Source organism: Myotis myotis, unplaced genomic scaffold, assembly GCF_014108235.1.
Source record: "Myotis myotis isolate mMyoMyo1 unplaced genomic scaffold, mMyoMyo1.p scaffold_m19_p_12, whole genome shotgun sequence".
Taxonomy (NCBI): domain Eukaryota; kingdom Metazoa; phylum Chordata; class Mammalia; order Chiroptera; family Vespertilionidae; genus Myotis; species Myotis myotis.
The window spans coordinates 28849043-28870849 of NW_023416316.1; the positions used below are offsets into that span (position 1 = coordinate 28849043).

The 21807-nt window shown below is 41.6% G+C and overlaps 1 protein-coding gene across 5 annotated transcripts in view; it reads right to left on the minus strand.

Moving 5' to 3' along the window:
• UBE2R2 (ubiquitin conjugating enzyme E2 R2) overlaps positions 1-21807 on the minus strand; it is an 86590-nt gene that overhangs the window by 42866 nt on the left and 21917 nt on the right. The window contains exons 1-2 of one of the 5 annotated variants that reach the window (XM_036330574.1): positions 17880-17903; positions 15644-15705 (exon numbers count right to left, since the gene is read on the minus strand). The exons of 2 other annotated variants lie outside the window; for them this stretch is intronic. In XM_036330574.1, the coding sequence (XP_036186467.1) occupies positions 15644-15705; positions 17880-17888 (71 nt within the window). In that variant the 5' untranslated portion in view covers positions 17889-17903. Of the gene's footprint in view, positions 1-141; positions 198-15643; positions 15706-17879; positions 17904-21807 lie in introns of those variants that run through there. 2 more of the 5 variants (XM_036330577.1, XM_036330573.1) reach the window with 2 other exon arrangements.

Here is a 21807-nt window from a genome sequence, read left to right on the forward strand (position 1 = left end):
TGTATCAAACTTGTGCATTAAATATAATCATATTCTGTTTAAAAAAAAAAATGAGCAGCCCTAACCGGTTTGCCTCAGTGGATAGAGCGTTGGTCTGCAGACCAAAGGGTCCCAAGTTCAGTTCTGGTCAAGTGCACGTACCTTGGTTGCAGGCTCTTCCCTGGCCCGGGGCCCTGGTCCGGGCTCATGCGAGGCAACCAATCAATGTGTTTCTCTCATATTAATGTCTCTCTCTCTCTCCCTCTCTCTTCCACTCTCCCTAAAAATCAATGGAAAAATATCCTCAGGTGATTATTTGTTAATAAATAAATAAGAATGGGCAAAAAGACTTGAATGGGCACTTCATAAAAAAGGATATCCAAATACCAAGAAATAAATTTAAAACTAAATACAGGTATTCAGCCCGGCTGGCATGGCTCAGTGGTTGGGCACTGACCTATGAACAGGAGGTCATGGTTCAATTCCTAGTAGAAACACATGCCTGGGTTGCATAGTGGGCTTGACCCCTAGTAGGGGGCGTGCAGGAGGCAGCCAATCAGTGATTCTCTTCATTGATTTTTCTCTCTCTCCCTCCTCCCTTTCTCTCTGAAATCAATTATATATAATTTTTTTTTTTAAATGAGTATGCGGCCCAGCCAGTGTGGCTCAGTGGATTGAGTGTCATACCATGTACCAAGAGGTTGCTGGTTCAATTCCTGGTCAGGACATATGCCTGGATTTTGGACTCAAACCCTAGTAGGGGGCCTACAGGAGGCAGCAAGTTGATGTTTCTATCTCTGTGTCCCTCTCCCTTCCTCTCTCTCTAATATCAATAAAAACTTATTTTTTAAAAATGATTATGCACAACCAATCCTAAAAGTTCAGTAGATAAAAATATTATAGCCTTTCTAAATTTTTGCATGAAAAACTTTAATTACATCACATACTTTCTCTAGACATGACATCGAAAGTTAAAAGCCCTAAAGAAAATTATAATTTAGCTAAGTAAAGAGAAATATATGCCAACCATCAAGTTTAGCAAAGGGGAAAAAAAAGGAATTTAGGCGCAATCTGACCATATACTATCTTGTGCACTCCTGCCTAATTAAACACCAAGAAAAGACACACATTCTTAAGCAGGAGGCTGATATAAGCCAGGTATTTGGTAAGAAGCATTGAAAGGCATTAAATTAACTTATCAGATACGAAGGAAAAAAGAAATCTAGATTTTGATAGTGGCAATGGCAAAGAGAAAAAGGAACAAATCTTGTTAATTCTTGGCTCTGTTGATCATATCAAATAACATACAATCAAGTTTTATTACCAAAGACGAAAGCAGATCAATAATTGATATCTCGCCCTGATCGGTTTGGCTCAGTGGATAGAGCATCAGCCTATGGACTGGAGGGTCCCAGGTTCAGTTCCAGCCAAGGGCATGTACCTTGGTTGCTGGCACATCCCCAGTAGGGGCTGAGCAGGAGGCAGCTGATCGATGTTTCTAACTCTCTATCCCTCTCCTTTCCTCTCTGTAAAAAATCAATAAAATATATTTTTAAAAAAACAATTGATATCTCCAGTAACAATCATCTGGAGAATAGTAGACTAAAAAGATGTAAAGCCCCTTTCTTCACTAATCCATATTTTACTTTGTCAAATGATAACAAAGCTTAACATAAATATTTGCCCTTTTTTTCCAAAATCAAGAATTTCTTAAGTACAGAAAATAGATGTTCATTAAAACTACAGAGGGATTTAACATTCCCCTGATTTCAGGGAAACAGAGAGAAGATGAAGAATCCATTTTTACATCAAAAATACAACTAAAAGACGGAACGGACATCATCCAGAACCACAGGAAGGCTGGCTGAGTGCAAGTTCTACAACTAGGAGGAAAGAGAATAGCATACCGAGACTCAGAGGAGGCGCAGTGCTGAAGTCAAATACTAAGGTGCAGAGGTGGCTGGCGGCGGAGGGCACGCTTGTCGTTTTCAATCGGGAGGGAGTCTCAGACGCTGAGCTCCAGATCTGGGCGAGTCTCTAGGGACCCAGACTCAAACGGGAGAAGCGGGACTGTCTGGCTTCAGTCAGAACTCGAAGGCAGCTTTCTCTCCGAGGTTTGCAGCGGTTGCTGGGACTCTGAGAGGCAGAGCCCCCGGGACGGGACTGAGAGCAGCCATAATTGCTCACTCAGCCCACCCTGTTGATCCCCTGGGACCCGCCCCGCCCAAGCCCTGCATAGAGCCATTTGCTGGATAGCCTCAGGCAAAGGCTAGATTAGCACCTCCCCAGAGGACAGAAGTTCTCTCACTGCAGACACAACTGATTCTCACAGCCACTTGGCCTGGAGCTCAAATCCCCTCTAGTATTACCTACAACAATCAAGGCTTAACTACAATAAGACTGCACACAAAGACCACTAGGGGTGCACCAAGAAAACATAAAAAAATGCGGAGACAAAGAAACAGGACGCAAATGTCAGAAATGGAAGATATAGAGCTCAAAACCACACTTTTAAGGTCTCTCAAGAACTGTCTAGAAGCTGCCGATAAACTTAGTAAGGCCCTCGAAAAGACTGGTGAGACCGCCGATAAATGTAGTGAGATCCTCAAGAAATCTAATGAGACCCTCGATGTTGTGATAAAGAACCAACTAGAAATTAAGCATACACCGACTGAAATAAATAATAATATATAGACACCCAACAGCAGACCAGAGGAGCGCAAGAATCAAGTCAAAGATTCGAAATGCGAAGAAGCAAAAAACACCCAACTGGAAAAGCAAAATGAAAAAAGAATCCGAAAATACGAAGATAGTGTAAGGAGCCTCTGGGACAGCTTCAAGCGTACCAACATCAGAATTATAGGGGTGCCAGAAGATGAGAGAGAGCAAGATATTGAAAACCTATTTGAAGAAATAATGACAGAAAACTTCCCCCACCTGGTGAAAGAAATAGACTTACAGGTCCAGGAAGCGCAGAGAACCCCAAACAAAAGGAATCCAAAGAGGACCACACCAAGACACATCATAATTAAAATGCCAAGAGCAAAAGACAAAGAGAGAATCTTAAAAGCAGCAAGAGGAAGAAACCCAGTTACCTACAAGGGAATACCCATACGACTGTCAGCTGATTTCTCAACAGAAACTTTGCAGGCCAGAAGGGAGTGGCAAGAAATATTCAAAGTGATGAATACCAAGAACCTACAACCAAGATTACTTTACCCAGCAAAGCTATCATTCAGAATTGAAGGTCAGATAAAGAGCTTCACAGATAAGAAAAGCTAAAGGAGTTCATCACCACCAAACCAGTATTATATGAAATGCTGAAAGGTATCCTTTAAAAAGAGGAAGATGAGAAAGGTAAAGCTACAAATTATGAACAACAAATATGCATCTATCAACAAGTGAATTAAGAATCAAGTGAATAAATAATCTGATGAACAGAATGAACTGGTGATTATAATAGAATCAGGGACATAGAAAGGGAATGCGGGAAGAGACTGGACAAAACTCATGCACCTATGATGAGGACAGTGGGTGGGTAGTGAGGGCGGAGGGTGGGGCGGGAACTGGGAGGAGGGGAGTTATGGGGAAAAGAAGAGGAACAAATGTAATAATCTGAACAATAAAGATTTAATTTAAAAAAAAAAACTACAGAGGACTTAGTAAGATCTTGTTGTCTTGCATTATCCAATTATTGGAGAATAGCTTGTTAAAACATAACTGAATCAACTCATATACTTTTTTTTTTCCATATACTTTTTACCACACCACCACCAGAAAGAAAAAAAGCATGTGTCAGACATGCCAAATGAGTCAAAAATGGAAATTTGATGTTATACAACCATAGAACTGTGAAAATGTTTATTTTAAACACACATGAATTTAAAAATGAACAAGTGTGACATACAGAGGACTCATTTAGAAAAGGTATTTGACAGCAATGTGGTTTGTTTGTTTTTTTTAGAGAGAGAGGAAGGGAGGGAGAGAGAGAGAGAGAAATCGATTTGTTGTTCCATTTATTTGTATGGGACGGCATTCTAACCTACTGAACTACCTGGCCAGAACCAGCAATGGTATGACTTAGCAGAAGAGTGGTAGGACATAGTGCTATGGAGTATTATGCCATGTCACCATCACAAGATGTTGCATCCTTGCTGTCTCAAAAGTCTACTTGCTGTTTACAACCTAATTAATGATAGAAAATGATAGGGGGAAGCCAGTAGGCATCAGAAGGAAAGGGCAAGGTAATAAAATACAAATTTATACTAAAGGCTAAGCTGTCAGGAGCAAAAGAGGCTCACATACAATGTTTGGCCCGTTAGTAAAGTGCTATTCCCAATCAAGAGAATTTTCTTTGGCAAAATGAGAAAAATGTGCATTCCTGAAATGCAATTATCCTATGTAAGAAAAGGGTAATATGCAAATTGACCCTAACAGCAGAACAACCAGAACAACCACTGGACCAGTCACTATAAGGCACACTGACCACCTCTTGGTCCCTTCCCCTGGCCGTCAGGCACCGATCACCCGATGGCGAAACCTGGGGGGGGTGGGGGGGGGGCGGGGGGGCAGGGCTGGCTGTGGGCAGCTGGGGAAGATGGCCCTGATTGCAGGCCAGGCCTAGAGACCATACCCATGCACGAATTTCGTGCACCAGGCCTCTAGTATTAACATAAAATAACTTGGACACCCACAAGAATTATATGCTAATCATTAAACCTACATTTAAATTACCAAATTTTATTTTATTGAATCCAAAACCATCTGGAAAATAAAACAAACTTAAATAAGGTCTCAAGTGTTCTGTCGCACAAAAATATTAAGTGAAATTTTACCTTTGTCTATTTAAAAATCCTAGTTCTAATAAGTCGTTCAAAATAAAATCATAGCCCTGGCCAGTTTCCTCAGTGGTTAGAGCATTGGCCTGCACACCAAAGGGTTGTGGGTTCAATTCCCAGTCAAGGGCATGTACCTGGGATGCATGTTCAATCCCTGGCCCCAGTCAGTAGCACATGCAGGAAGCAACCAATGGATGTCTTTGTCTCTGTCTCTCCCTCCCTCCCTTCCTCTCTCTCTAAAAGTCAATGGGAAAAATATCCTGGGATGGGGGGAAAAAAAATCAATGGAAAAATAAATAAATTAAATAAATAAGTAAAGATGTAAAAAGAAAAACTGTATCTAAGAATCCATCATAGTCAAGATTTTATGAGACTGTTTTAATAATTTACATAAAAAACTTCTGTGGACACAAAATATGACCTTCCATGTTAAAACAAAGATATTCTCAAGGGTCTAAAACTATCAGACAGGTCATCAGGGATTCTAAAGTAAACTTGGGCAATGAGACTAAACAAATTTAAATATAAACTATCCTTCCTAGTTCAGCTTAGTTTTCATGAATATCCAAGCAAGTCAGCTTAGGCCAGATATTAATCTACCAATAGATAAAATACACAAAGAAATGACAAGAGCAATTACTAACACAGATGAGACAATAAATATTTTCAAAATAAGAATTTATAACAGCTGAATGGTTTTCCAAGTATTTGCATTACTGCTCCCAAATATAGGACGATAATTTATAGTGCATTTTAAAAAGATACTAAAATGAACTCTCTGTTAACTGAAATGTAAATTAAATAATTATATGGCATAGTCCTAAAGTGAAATGCAATAGTTTAGCAATGATTATAATTACAAATGTAACTTGTATAATGTATTATAGATCATCAATTCCCAAAGATCTAAGCTTAACAAAATATAATTATTGCCTTCACCTGTTCTCCTTTCATATTTTCTTTAATCTCTGATTAGAATGTGATGGTAAGAAGACATTTTAGAGTAGAGTAAGGAGCACTATCCTGTGATAACGGCAAGACATCTTTCTAAACCTAATTTAGTATTCCTAAAAGGATTCTGAAGATACTTTAGAACAGGACATCATTCAGTAATGTGCTACAGGTAGATTTGTGAAAGTAAACTTGTATTTTATCTGCAAGAATGGATATATTGCCTTAGCCAGTTTTGCTCAGTGGATAGAGCATCAGCCTGGGGACTGAAGGATCCCAGGTTCGATTCTGGTCAAGGGCACATGCCTGGGTTGCGGGCTTGATTCCCAGTGGGTGGTGTGCAGGAGGCAGCCGATCAATGATTCTCTCTCATCATTGATGTTCTATCTCTCTTTACCTCTTCCTTCCTCTCTGAAATCAATAAAGAAATTAAAAAAAAAAAAAAAAGAATGGATATATTAGCCCTGGCTGGTGTGGTTCAGTGATTGTAGCGTTGGGCCAGGCATCATAGTGTCGGGGGTTCGATTCCCAGTCAAGGGCACGTTCCTGGGTTGCAGGCTCAATCCCTGGCCCAGGTTGCTTGTATGGGAGGCAAGCAATTGATGTCTGTCTCTCACATATATCTCTCTCTCTCCTCCCTCCCACTCTTTAAAAATCAATGGGGGTGAAAATATCCTCGGTGAGGATTAACAACAACAAAAAAGAATGGATAGGTTAGCTTTTCCTATATGTAATTGTTTTGAGTTTGAAAAAAATTCTAAATGAGTAGAATCAGCACCTAACAAAGTCACCAACTTATCTATAATAATAAAAATGTAATACTATGCTAATTAGACCAGACATCCTTCAGGACGAAGCCAGGGCTGTGAGGCCTACTCTTGCACGAATTTCGTGCATTGGGCCTCTAGTAGTAGTATAGAACAGAATATGAGCCAAGACTTCCTAACTTATATGTAAGAAACCAAATAAAATATTCCTTGAGGGCTTTAGCCCTTATTAAGGAATAATTCTGAACAACAAAAAATTCTCAAGACATTGATTACTAATATAAGTAAAACAGTTCATGTGCCTTAAACAATTGCTCAATTTGTATATACATGAAAAATATATAAAAGGTTATCTCATCAGTCTAATCAGCTAGCTGACTTGTTTCATACAACTCTCTCTCACTATCACACACACACAAAAAGCTAAACATTACCTTATAGGTTAAATAATACCTAAATATGACTTTCAAGTATAGTTTATCACAGGAAGTAACACTTTCTAACCTGAAATTATTTAAAAGTCAATATTAATTTTGGTTTAAAAACAGAAGAAGGAACCTAAGTATTCATCTTTATTCTCTTCTGAAACCCTAACAAAATGAAAGCAAGAGGGATAAAACATACATATAAACTTACAAGGACAAAGAAAATGGGAGAGGATAGTAGACCAAATATCAAGAGAATTTTGTAATACGAAAGAGATTAATTTAGCAAACCTGAGAAGGCTAAAACCTAACTGTGATGGGAGAAGGGTTGAAGTAAGCTCAGGTGTATAGGGAAACGCGCAAAGGCTTAAGATCTCAACAGTTGGTACTTCTGAAAGTCAAGATATGAGATGGGGCTGAAAATAAGAGGATGAAAAATGTATAAAGTTAAAAACAGTGAAACACCCAGCTCTCTAGCCCTTCAATCAGGTGACTACCCCCTAATTGCTGAAGAAAGTTTTTGTTTTCTAAGACAGGAAGCCTGCTTTTCTCTTCCAGGCCTCATCTTTGCTTCTGTCAGGGCAGGGGTGAAAGAAAAGTTTAACAGATTCCCGGTAAGGGCATATGCTCAGGTTGCAGGCTTGATCCCCAGTGGGGAGCATGCAGGAGGCAGCCGATCAGTGATTCTTTCTCATCATTGATGTTTCCATCTCTCTCTCTCTTTCCTCTCCTCTCTGAAATCAATAAAAATATATTTTTAAAAAACAGAATATGCTGCTTAGTAGGAAAAAATAGAAAAAAAATATGAAAAATACCTAAATTACATGACGTAAAATACATGTGCACAGAACAATACACATGTTGTAGGAACAGGTACATGTAAAAAGGTACACATTAAAATGGTTGCCTATGGCAGGAGGAGAGAAATAAAAAGTGCAGTATGAGGATAAAAAGAAGGTAGGAGCACAAGTAGTAGTTTACACAGACCAATTACAACAATGGGCTATAAACTGAGAATTATGATTAACTTTCTGCACCTTAGATCCAAAAAGAAAATATTTGTGAGTAAATAATCTTCAGAAATTTGATAATAATTCAGGAATTTTGGCAATACGTAATAGAATTAAAATTAAGACATTAAAGACAAATTTGCTTTGGAAGAGAGAATCCTTTTACATATGCAAAATAAGTCCTGACAGTAGAACTTAAATAGCACCTGAAAAATGTTGTGCAGTGTTGGAAAACAGTTCCTACATAAATCACCCACTTAATACTGTTTCCCTTATTCCTGAGACAGCAGAGTTTTCCATCTTAACTGTCTTTTTTTCTGTTAAAAACTAATATTAATTTTCATTAAGATTTTATTAATATTTCATAATATAATATGAAAAATATCAGAAAGTACAGATTTTTTAAAAGAGAAAGTCACAAATAGTAAATATACATACTCACCCTTCACCCCTGCCCTGACAGAAGCAAAAATGAGGCCTGGAAGAGAAAAGCAGGCTACCTGTCTTAGAAAGCAAGGAGGTAGAGAATGTGTCTTCTCATTTCTGGCCCAATCTCCCAGAACTGTGTCAAAGAACCTAGCTCAAATTAATCATGCCTAAAATTGCTGCCAATGCCTGAAAGTCCTAGATAGCCAAATTTGTCCCAATTTATATTTATACTGAAGTGGACAAATGCCACCAGGAGGCACCAAACCTCAGCCAGGACTAGGTCAGATTTAGATCAGCAGCCTCCAGGCCAGCTTGAAATAACACTAGGCTCATATTCTGTATGATTAGATTTTTTTAACTCCACCTACCTCATATGGTGGAGTTTTAGTTGCCAACAACCAGATAATCATTCTGAACATTCTGGACTATGATCTTCCAGACTTAGATCACATTTTAATACTTTAATGTATTGTTATATCCTATATAATAAAAGCCTAATATGCAAATCAACTGAACAGCAGAACAACCGGTGGAATAACTGGTTGCTATGACACACACTGACCACCAGGGGGCAGGCGCTCAACGCAGGAGCTGCCCCCAGCCCGCAGGCCCCAGGCCAGCCAAGGCGTGTGCCAACGAGGGTGGGGCCAGCCTGTGACCTGGCCAGCACTGCCCCCAACTGCCTCCCATAGAGTAGTGGTGGGGGGAGGGGGGTGGGGATGGGAGGCCAGCAAGCAGGTGGCGACAGGCTGGCCACGGTGGGTGCCAGCGAGGGCCCCTGATCGCCCCGCTGATCGCCCCACAGATCGGCCCTGATTGTCGGCCAGGCCTAGGGACCTACCCGTGCACAAATTTTGTGCACTGGGCCTCTAGTATTAAAATAAAATTAAACAATACCATTTATGGCCATGTAAAATGTATACACTATATACATTACCCATTGAATAAAAGAGGAAACTATGAATCCATATAGAGATAAAGAAATAAATTGAGCTCTAGCCAGTTTGGCTTAGTGGATAGAGAGTCAGTCTGCAGACTGAAGGGTCCTGGGTTTGATTCTGCTCAAGGGCACATGCCCAGGTTGCAGGCTCGATCCCTAGTAGGGGGCGTGCAGGAGGCAGCCGATCAAAGATTCTCTCATCATTGATGTTTATATCTCTCTCTCCCTCTCCCTTACTCTCTGACATCAATAAAAATACATTTTTTTAAAAAACACAAAAAGTTGAATAGGAATTAAATGTTTATGTAGTTTCAAAATAGTTCCAACAAAATACTTATTGGAAAGGGGAAGAGCAACTTTATAAAACCCTCTGGCACACATCCCTAACGGACATCATTAGTAATGAGACAAATCAAAATTATGTGTCACCTGAGATAAACATGAGAAAATGTTACTAACTTAAATTGAGGGACATTCTGCAAAATAAGTTTCCAGTAACCATCAAACTATCAAGGCCATGAAAGTCTAGAAAAGACAAAGGAATGATTACATGCAGTCTGAAAGAGATTACAGACAGGACAACTAAAAGCAACAGGTGAGTCTGAACTAGATCCTTTTGCTACAAAAAAACAATACTAACATTATTGGCAAAATAGAATGTATTTGAGGATTAGATGGTATGATGTCTCAATGTTAATTTCCTGATTGTTGATAGTTATAGTATGATTATGTAGAATGTTGTTGTTTGTAAGAAATAAATTAAAATATTCAGAGAAATGGTGGGACATCAGAGACTGGCAACTTACTCTCATCAAATGGTTCAGGAAGAAGGAAGGAAGTTCTTTGAGCTTTTCTATAAGTTTGTAATTGTTCAAAAATTTTTTTCAATAATTTTTTGCTTGTCAATCCTCACCCAAGGATATGTTTTCCATTGATTTTTTAAAGAGTGGAAAGGAGGGATGGAGAGGAGAGAGAGAAACATCAATGTGAGAGACACATCAATTGGTTGCCTCTTGCACATGTCCCACCTGGACCAGGGATCGAACCTCCAACCCAGGTACATGCCTTTGACTGGGAATTAAACCCGTGACCCTTCCATGCATGGGCCAACACTCCAACCACTGACAACACAGCCAGAGCATCAATATATATATCCTACCTAATAAAAGAGAAACATGGTAATTGGCGTACAACCGCTACCCTTCCCATTGGCTAATCAGGGCGATATGCAAATTAACTGACAGCCAAGATGGCGGCCGGCAGCCAGGCAGCTTGAAACTAACATGAGGCTTCCTTGCTTCAGTGACGGAGGACACCAACGTTCCCCGCCTGCCTTGCAGGCCTCTGAGCCTGCAGTCTGAAACATTTTAACAAATATAGAAGCTAAAAAAAAACCCAGAAACCTGCTTTCAGTGAGCCCGGGATCTCAGAGCTGGAGTTGATACAGAGTTTCGATTATAGAACCGAAATAAACCAGATACCTACTTTCAGCAGTGGAGGCAAAAATGGCCCCTGTCACGCACAGAGCAGGGCGGATCAGGGGGTTGGGGAGCCTCAGAACTAAAGCTGGCCCAGAATAAAAAGAAAAAGAAAAAAAGGAGCGGTTGGGAGCTTCCGTCACCCGCCAGCCTGAAAACAGCCCTCAGCCCCTCACCCAGACTGGCCAGGCACCCCAGTGGGGACCCCCACCCTGAAGGGTGTGTGGCCAGCTGCAAACAGCCATCATCCCCTCACCCAAGTTGGCCAGGCACCCCAGTGGGGACCCCCACCCTGATCCAGGACACCATTCAGGGCAAACCAGCCAGCCCCACCCATGCACCAGGCCTCTATCCTAGATAGTTAAAGGCTAATATGCCTCCCAGCACCGGGATCAGCGGAGCCGAGAGGCCTCCTGGCACCGGGATCAGCGTGACAGGGGGCAGCGCCCAAACCCCCTGATCACCCTGCGGCTGTGTGTGTGACAGGGGGTGGGGCCACAACCTCCCTATCGGCCCTGCTCTGTTCGTGACAGGGGAAGGCACCCCAAACTCCTGATCAGCCCTGCTCTGTGCCTGATACGGGGGAGCTCCCCAACCTCTGATCGCCCTGCGGCTCTGCGTGTGACAGGGTGTGGCGCCCCAACCCCCTGATCGGCCCTGCTGTGTGTGTGACAGGGTGCGGCGCCCCAACACCCCCGCCCCCCTACGGGCCCTGCTCTGTGTGTGACAGGGTAGAGCTATAACCTCCCCATCGGCCCTGCCCTGAGTGTGACAGTGGTGGCGCCCCAACCCCTTGATCGGCCCTGCTCTGTGGGTGATAGAGGGCGGCGGCCCAACCCCCTGATCCGCCCTGCTCTGTGTGTGACAGGGGGTGGTGCCCCAACTCCCCTATCGGCCCTACTCTGTGAGTGACAGGGGGGAGCTCCTCAACCCCCTGATGGGCCCTGCTCTGTGTGTGACAGGGGGGAGCTCCCCAACCCCCTGATCCGCCCTGCTGTGCGTGACAGGGGGGAGCTCCCCAACCCCCTGATTGACATTGCTCTGTGCGTGACGGGGCAGCGCCCCAACCCCCTGATTGGCCCTGCTCTGTGCGTGACAGGGGGTGGCTCCGCAACCTCCCCATGGACCCTGCCCTGAGTGTGACGGGGGGGTGCCCCAACCCCCCAATCGGCCCTGCCCTGAGTGTGACTGAGGGTGGCACTGCAACCTCCCAATCCACCCTGCTCTGTGAATGACAGGGGGCGGCGCCCCAACTCCCCAATCGGCCCTGCTCTGAGCCCGACCAGGGGCTGCACCTAGGGATTAAGCCTGCCCTTTGCCACCCGGGAGCAGGCCTAAGCCAGCAGGGCGTTATCTCCCGAGGGGTCCCAGACTGCGAGAAGGCACAGGCCGGGCTGAGAGAGCCCCCCTTCACCCCGAGTGCACAAATTTTTGTGCACCGGGCCTCTAGTATACAATATTCTTATAGATTTTATAGAGAGGAAAAGAGAGGGAGAGATAGAAACATCAATGAGGGAGAAACATCAGTCAGCTGCTTCCTTCACACCCCCTATTGGGGATCCAGCCTACAACCCAGAACTGAAGCACCACAGACCTCTTCATTCATGGCTGGCAGTCAACTACTGAGCAACACTGGCCGGGCTCAATCTTTTTTTAAAAGAATGCCTACTGCCCTGGCCGGTGTGGCTCAGTTGATTGAGTGTTGTCCTGTATGCCAAAAGGTCACCAATTCTATTTCCAGTCAGGGCACATGCCCAGGTTGTGGGTTTGGTCCCAGGTCAGGGTGCATGCAGGAAGTAACCAATCAATGTTTCTCACATCGATGGTGCTCCCCTCTAAAATCAATAAAACATCTTTTTAAATAAGAGTGTTTACCAAAGGATATTCATAAATATATTAGAACTAGAGGCCTGGTGCATGAAATTTGTGCACGGTAGGGTTCCTAGGCCTGGTCGGCAATCAGGGCTGATCGGGGCCTTCCAGCTGCTGGCCAGGGCTTTCCTTCATTCTGCGCCGCCCCCTGGTGGTCAGCGCACATCATAGAAAGCGGTCAAGCTCCCAGTCTCCCGGTCCAACGCCCAAGGGGGCAATTTGCATATTAGGCTTTTATATATGTATAGAAGATGATTGCCTAAGGCAGTGATTTTCAACTTATATGTCAAGAATTTTTAAACCATGCAATACATGACTACTTAGAGGCACCTACCTCTTTCCCCTTAGATTATCAAATTAAAAAATGACAATAGCCAATACAACAATAGCTGTCTGGTGTGAATGAATCAAAATTACACCTATTTTTTTTTGCCAGATCGGCATATATTTTTTGGTGTGCTGCAGAATTTTAGTAATTAGTTTATAATTGCCATGAGATGAAAAAGGTTGAAAATTGCTGGCCTAAGGTATAGAAGGGGAAGAGAAGTAAAAACAGAGATAAAAAGAAATGGATACATATATACATACCAACCAACAAGAAAAGATCTGGTATGAGCAAAAGATAATGATAAAGAGGAATGAATTTAGAATTCATGAATTCAATCCTAGAAAGAACAACAAATGGTTAAATAAATACTGGCATGGGTGACTGAATCTGGGAGCAGGGCTCTCCTCCGGTGTGGCTTTATGCTGGAGGTCACCATAGGAGGGAGGGAGGTAAATACAGACTCACTTTCTCTCCATTTCTAAAAAGCTAACAGAGGTTGCTTCTGGGTAGTGGTAAGGGACTCATCTTTTTATTATAAACTTCACATTATGTTTGACTTTAAAAAGGATGTAGCTGCCCTGGCCAGTGTAGTACAGTTAGTAAAAGTATCATCCCGTACACCAAAAGGTGGCAGGTCTGATTCCAGTCAGGACACATGGCCCAGGTTGTGGGTTCGATCCCCAGTCAGGGTGCATGCAGCAAGTAACCAATTGATGTTTCGCTCTCAGATCAACATTTTTCTCTCTCTCCCCCCCCTTCCTCTCTCTGAAATCAACTTGAAATAATAACAAAAAGGATAAGCTGGATTACTTTTACAAATGAAAATTTTAACATAAAAGGAAAAAGGTATTATGTGAAAGCAGTAAGGAATCTGGATTGGCAGGATTTGGAGGGGCCGGCAAATTTTGAGAGGTAAAGAGTAAGCCAGAAGTCAGGAATCCAGATAGGCAAGTCAGTTATGTCATCAGCCATCAGGAAATAGATGAAACTTGTTATTACAAAGGACATATAAACCATGAGTTCAGTAGCTCATGAGTCCAGCTAATATCTGGGCATAGCTGGTCTTGTATAATGAGATGAGTAAATACAGGTGACTGAGAAATGAAGTAACTAATGATAGCCTAGTTACCAGTTTCCACAGTAATCTTCCTTGCAGCTATTGCTACTTTCAACACCCACAGAATCAGTGCATCCCTACTCCCAGGAACAATTTTGACTTGATTACTATGCATAGCCCTTGATCCTCAGACTCAGTTAATCCTGAATGGTCTAATTACTCGACTCCAATCTCTTTCCTCCAGCCCAAATGACAATGTGAGCCCCAACTTTAATTCTGAATTCTTGTTCTAAAAGTATATTCAGTTTCTGCTTGCCATGGTGCCAATAAACCTCCCTGCCTGAACATCCAATTATCCTGCTTTGGGAGCCAGGGCAAAATATAGTTAAGGCAGACAGAATTAATAAGCTTTAGAATCAGGAGTGCAAACTAATCTGGGTAACTCTGGACTCAAACTCCCTGTGAGCTATAGTTTCCCCAAATATATAAGAGTGGTTCAGTGACATCTCATGCTGTAAGAAATGTAAGACAGTAGTAGCTCTTCAATTACCTAGTGCTTACTATGTTCCAGGCACTATTCTAAATTCTTTAAATATATTAACTCATTTAATTCTTAAAACAACCCTATGCAATAGGTATTATCAAACCCACCATAGGCCCATTCGTGCACGGGTGGAGTCCCTGGGCATGGCCTGCGCCCTCTCGCAATTCGGGACCCCTCGGGGGATATCGAAGAGCCGGTTTTGGCAATTCCCACAGGCCAGCCCAAGGAACCCCATCAGTATATCAATCTGCATTGGGCTGGTTTCAGCCAGATCCCTGCAGGCCAGGCATGTGGAGACTGGGCCGAAACCGGCTCTCTGACATCCCCAGAGGGAACCCAGATTGCAAGAGGGTGCAGGCCAGACCAAGGGACCCCACTGGTGCATGATTCTGTGCACCAGGCCTCTAGTATGCATATAATCTCTTCCCGCCCTCCCCCCCTTTTCCCTCTGAGATTCATCAGACTGTTCCATGGTTCCATGCCTGTGGTTTCTGCTCCTGCGTTGAACATCTGCCCCCTGGTGGTCAGTGTGCATCATAGCTACCAGACAGTTGGCTGGTCTGCTGGTCATTTAGGCTTTTACATATATAGATTATATATATAGATATTACAAATGAGGAAAATGAATAAAAAGGGTTTTAGTAACTTGCACAAAGTAACACAGCTAGTAATTAAGAGAGTCTGGATATTACCAAAAAAAAAATATGTATATATATGTGTGTGTATATATATATTTTTTTCTTCTCCTTCTCCTTCTCCTTCTCCTTCTCCTTCTCCTTCTCCTTCTCCTTCTCCTTCTCCTTCTCCTTCTCCTTCTCCTTCTCCTTCTCCTTCTCCTTCTCCTTCTCCTTCTCCTTCTCCTTCTCCTTCTCCTTCTCCTTCTCCTTCTCCTTCTCCTTCTCCTTCTCCTTCTCCTTCTCCTTCTCCTTCTCCTTCTCCTTCTCCTTCTCCTTCTCCTTCTCCTTCTCCTTCTCCTTCTCCTTCACACAGGTCAGGGAACATGTTAATCACTCAATAAACAGTACCTATTATTATCTTTGTAATTCTCTGCTGAGTTAGAAATTTTCTCATTTAGACTCTTCTTGACCTGAAAAAAATGCCTGGAATTTAATGGAAATTGAACTGTTTTCTACATATGTGAAACTGACTCATTTCCAGGCAGTCTTATTTCAACCAAATAGGCAAGCCTAGAACCGTCTCCACTTTCCTTAACTGGTTCTAAATAATAACTGTATACTACTAATTAATAACCATATACTATTAGGTCATATTTGTAAATTTAATGATTAATACAATCAGGAATGAAAAACAATATATCATCTCCATAGAGATGGAAAAGGCATGCAAGAGATTTCAACATCCATTCTTGATTATTTTTTAAAGCCAGATACTTCAATAATATGATAATGAATATTATGTCCAACCTAAAACCCATATAATTTTTTTAAAATATATTTTTATTGACTGCAGAAAGAAAGGGAGAGAGAGTTAGAAACATGAATGGTGAGAGAGAATCTCTGATTGGCTGCCTCATGCACATCCCCCACTGCGGATCGAACCCGAAACCCAGGCATGTGCCCTGACCGGGAACATGTGCCCCTCGTTCATAGGTCAATGCTCAACCAATGAGCCACGCCCAGCCAGGCCCATATAATTTTTAATAAGTACCACAAGCTTCTCAGTAAAGTCAGATAAAGATAAGGATATGCTTTATCATAATAGTTACTTAATTTCTCCATATAGCAGCCAGTGTAATTAAATAGGACAAAGAAAAGTGTAAAAAAAAAGAAATAACTAAATCTATCATAATTTTCAAGTTATATGGTTTACTTGGAAATCTAAAAAGAATCAACTGGAAAATTATTCCAAATGGCAGGAGAAACCAGCACAAATTAACCCAATAAATACAAAGGACTCCCACAAACAAGTATCTATTAAGAAAATATCCTATTTGAAATAGCAACAATAAAATACCTAGAAATAAACAAATGTGCAAAATTAATAACTAAAGAAAAAGAGTGAGGGTACTAACTCTTTAATGATATGGAAAGTATATATTAAAATATATTTTAAAATATTAAGTGAAAAAAAGAAGAACGCTGCAATTAAGTATGCTACTATTCATGTAAAAAAAAAATCTAGCCCTACCTCGTTTGGCTCGGTGGATAGAACATCAGCCTGTGGACTGAAGGGTCCCTGATTCAATTTCAGTCAGGGGGCACATGCCTGGGTTGCGGGCTCGATCCCCAGTATGGGGCGTGCAGGAGGCAGCCCATCAATGACCCCCTCTCATCATTGATGTTTCTATCTCTCTCTCCCTCTCTCATCCTCTCTGAAATCAATAAAAATATATTTTAAAAAAAATCTAGATACAGACCTTACACACTTCACAAAAAGTAACTCAAAATGGATCATAGACCTGATGTAAAACATAAAACACCTGATTTAAAAACAAGCAAAAGAGCTCTAGCCAGTTTGGCTCAGGGGATAGCGCGTCACCCCGAGGACTGAAGAGTCCTGGTTCAATTACACTCAAGGGGAGCCCGAGCTGTTATATGGCTCTTGCATTTTTTGAAAAGCAGCAGCTTAAATTGTAGTAAATTAAGAATGCAGCCCGAGCTGGTTTGGCTCAATGGATAGAAGGTCAGCCTGCTGACTCAAGGGTCCTGGGTTCGATTCCAGTGAAGGGGACATGCCTGGGTTTGCAGGCTTGACCCCCAGCAGGGGGCATGCAGAAGGCAGCCCATCAGTGATGTTTCTCTCTCGTTGATGTGTCTAACTCACCCGCTCCCTTTCTCTCTCTCTAAAATCAATAAAAACATATTTTAAAAAATCAATTATCAAGAGAGCACTCTTAAAATTAACAGCAAAAATAAAAATACACAATAAATTTCATGTCTAGATATTTACCCAAGAGAAAGAAATGAAAAGACATTAACAAGAATGTTCATAGCCCAGCTGATGTGGCTCAGTGGTTGAGCAACGACCTGTGAACCAGGAGGTCACAATTAGATTCCTAGGCAAGGCACATGCCCCGGTTGCTGGCTCGATTCCCCATTTGGGGGTGTGCAGCAGGCAGCCAATAGATGATTCTCTCGTTAAAGTTTCTATCTCTCTTTCCCTCTTCCTTCCTCTCTGAAATCAATAAAAATATATATATTTTTAAAAAGAATGTTCATAAAAGTTTTGAGTAGCCAAAGATTGGAAGCAATTTAAGTATCTATTAATCCAATAAGATACAACTCATCAAAAAGAACATACCTGTAACATGTGAATCTCAAAAACATTATGTTGAGCAACAGAAGCCAAACCTAAGAATACATACTGTATGATTTCATATATGAAGTTCTGGAACAGGCAAATCTAGAGCTACGGTGATAGGTGACTGAAGACAACTGTGGTTGTCTGGGATGGTGTGAAAGAAAATGATTGGAGAGGGATATAAGGTATAAGTAACTTTCTGAAATGATGGAAATGTTCTATAATTTGACTATGGTAATGGCTAAATTAGATGTACACATTTGTCAAAACTAATCAAGCCAAGCACTTAAGATCGACACATCTTATTGTAAGTTACAATTAAAAATGCTAGCCCTAACTAGTTTGGCTAAATGGATAGAGCGTCGGCCTGCGGACTCAAGGGTCCCAGGTTCAATTCCGGTCAAGGGTATGTACCTTGGTTGCGGGCACATCCTCAGTAGGGAGTGTGCAGGAGGCAGCTGATTGATGTTTCTCTCTCATCGATGTTTCTAACTCTCTATCCCTCTCCCTTCCTCTCTGTAAAAAATCAGTAAAATATATTTTTTAAAAAACAATGCTACACAGAACAAAAATAAAAAACTTCACAGAAGGAATGGAAGATAAAGGTGAGGTAATAATTTAAAAGAGTAAAAGCACAAACTAATTGTAGGGAAAGATTTTTTATATCAGTGGAATAATCTGGGTAATCTAATACCTAGATAAGTGCTTCCAAAAATGAACAACAAAAATGTACCGGAGAAAATATCATTCAAATAATTCAAGAAAATTTCCCAACACTAAAGAACATGAATATCCACAGTAATGTGAAATTCTAGAATATTGGGAATACGAAGAAGATTCTGCAAACTCCAGAAAAAAAGTCACATATAATGGACAGGATTTAGAATGGCTTTGAATGTCAAACAGTACTTCCAGAACCAAGAAGACAATAGAGCAGGGGTCCTCAAACTACGGCCCACGGGCCACATACAAATACAAATATTGTATTTGTTCCCGTTTTGTTTTTTTACTTCAAAATAAGATATGTGCAGGGTGCATAGGAATTTGTTCATAGTTTGTTTTTAAACTATAGTCCAGCCCTCCAACGGTCTGAGGGACAGTGAACTGGCCCCCGTTTAAAAAGTTTGAGGACCCCTGCAATAGAGCAATAGCCTCAAAATTCTAAAGCTATAGGATTTCCAACCTAGAATATACACTGAGTGGCCAGATTATTATGACCACCTGACATTTGTAGGCAAATTAGCTATAATTTTGCACTGAAGTTGCTAGAGGGCCAGACCATTATAAATAGGGAAGCAGATTGTTTACCACGACAGAAGTGATTTTTTTCTGAAGATATGGCTAAACAACGTGATTTAACAGCCTTTGAACGTGGGATATATATACACTGAGTGGCCAGATTATTATGACCACCCCATCAATACTTCATTGGGCCACCTTTTGCCTTCAATACTGCAGTGATTCTTCTTGGCATTGACTCCACAAGATGTTGAAAGGTGATGCGAAGAATCTGACACCATGCCTGATGAATAGCACTGTCCAGTTCTGTGAGATTTGTTGGTTGTGGAACCAGCTGCCTGATGGCTCTTTTAACTTCGTCCCACAAATACTCAATTGGATTGAGATCTGGTGATTGTGGGGGCCACCTAAGCAAGGTAAAGTCTCCCTCATGTTCTTGAAACCACTTCTGCACAATACGAGCACCATGGCATGGTGCATTGTCTTGTTGGAAGAAGCCATCTCCATTGGGATACGCCATCAACATGATAGGATGAACTTGATCAGCAACGATAATTAGGTATGTTGTGCTATTCAGACGTTGTTCCACACGAATTAAAGGGCCCAAATCATGCCAGGAAAACATGCCCCAAACCATAACAGTGCCCCACCAGCTTGAAGGGTTGTACTCATGCATGTGGGGTGCATGCTTTTATGCAGTTTCCGCCAAATTCTCACTCTGCCATTTGCATGATGAAACTGGAAACGTGATTCATCAGACCACATGACTCTTTTTCAATGCTCGACTGTCCCATCCTTGTGTTCCTGTGCAAATTGGAGACGTTTATCTTGGTAACTGCAGACAGCAAAGATGTTCGAACAGGCCTTCGGCTTCCATATCCCACACGATGCAGTGTACAGCTAATTTGCCCACAAACGTCAGGTGGTCATAATAATCTGGCCACTCATAATATATAGCCCACGTTCAAAGGCTGTTAAATCGGTTTACCCATATCTTCAGAAAAAAAAAATCACTCCTACTGTTGTGGTAAACAACCTGCTTCCCTATTTATAATGATCTGGCCCTCTGGCAACTTCAGTGCTAAATTATAGCTAATTTGCCTACAAACGTCGGTGGTCATAATAATCTGGCCACTCTGTGTATACACTGCCAAGCAATGCAAGTATAGAGTTAGAATAAGAACTCAAAAAATTTACCTGCTTTGCACACTTTCTCAAAAATCTACTGAAGGATGTAATATACCAAAACAAGAGAATGAATCAAAGAAGACACAGAAAATATAGAAAACAACCACTCCAGCCCTAACCGGTTTGGCTCAGTGGATGGAGCGTCGGCCTGCGGACTGAAAGGTCCCAGGTTCGATTCCGGCCAACGGCACGTACCTTGGTTGTGGGCACATCCCCAGTAGGAGGTGTGGAGGAGGCAGCTGATCTATGTTTCTCTCTCATCGATGTTTCTAACTCTCTATCCCTCTCCTTTCCTCTCTGTGAAAAATCAATAAAATATATTTTTTTTAAAAAAGAAAACAACCACTCCAACAAAGGTAGGAGAAGCATGAAACACCCAAGATGATGGTGAAGGTAGTGATCTCAGGTAACAGCTGCAAACAAGATATAGAAGACAACAATAGCCGAAACTGGTTTGGCTCAGTGGATAGAGCGTCGGCCTGCGGACTGAAAGGTCCCAGGTTCGATTCCGGTCAAGGGCATGTACCTGGGTTGCGGGCATATCCCCAGTGGGAGGTGTGCAGGAGGCAGCTGATCGATGTTTCTCTCTCATCGATGTTTCTGACTCTCTATCTCTCTCCCTTCCTCTCTGTAAAAAATCAATAAAATATATTAAAAAAAAAAAAAAAAAGAAGACAACAATACATAATGAAGCTCAGAATACTCTAGGACAGTGGTCAGCAAACTGCAGCTCCCGAGCCACGGTTTGCCTACCACGACTCTAGGAGACTGATGGAAAGGTAAAATGATGCAGCCACTTTGGAAAACAATCTGGCAATTCCCCCAAAAGTTAAACATAGTTACTCTATGATCTAGCAATTCCACTTGTAGGTATATACCCAAGAGAAATGGAAGTATATCCATATAAAACTTGTACATAAATGTTTCCAGAAGCATTACTAATAGCCAATAAGCAGGAACAACACTAATGTCCATCAACAAATGGATAAACAAAATATGCTATGTCTATACAATGGATTATTATTCAGCAATAAAATACTGATACATGCTACAACATGATGAACCTTGAAAACATTATGCTAAATGAAAGTCAGTCAGTCACAAAAGTTAACATATTATGTACTATTTAATTCCATTTATATGAAATGTTCAGAACAGGCACATCTAGACAGACTGGTGGTTAACTAGGGTTGAAGGGGTTGAGGGGAAATGAAGTGTGATGGCCAATAGGTAAGAGGTTTTCTTTTCTCTTTTTAATGTTTTTATTGATTTCGAAAGAGAAAGGGAGAGGAAGAGAAAAAAACAACACATTGATGTGAGAGAAAAACATCAATTGGTTGCCTTTTGTATACACTCCGACTGGTGACTGAACCCACAACCTGGATGTGCCCTAACTGGGAATCGAACCTGCAACCTTTTTGGTGTAGGCGACAACACTCCAACCAACTGAGCCACCAGGTCAGGGCTGGAATCTATTTGATTCTTTAAATTAGGGAAATGT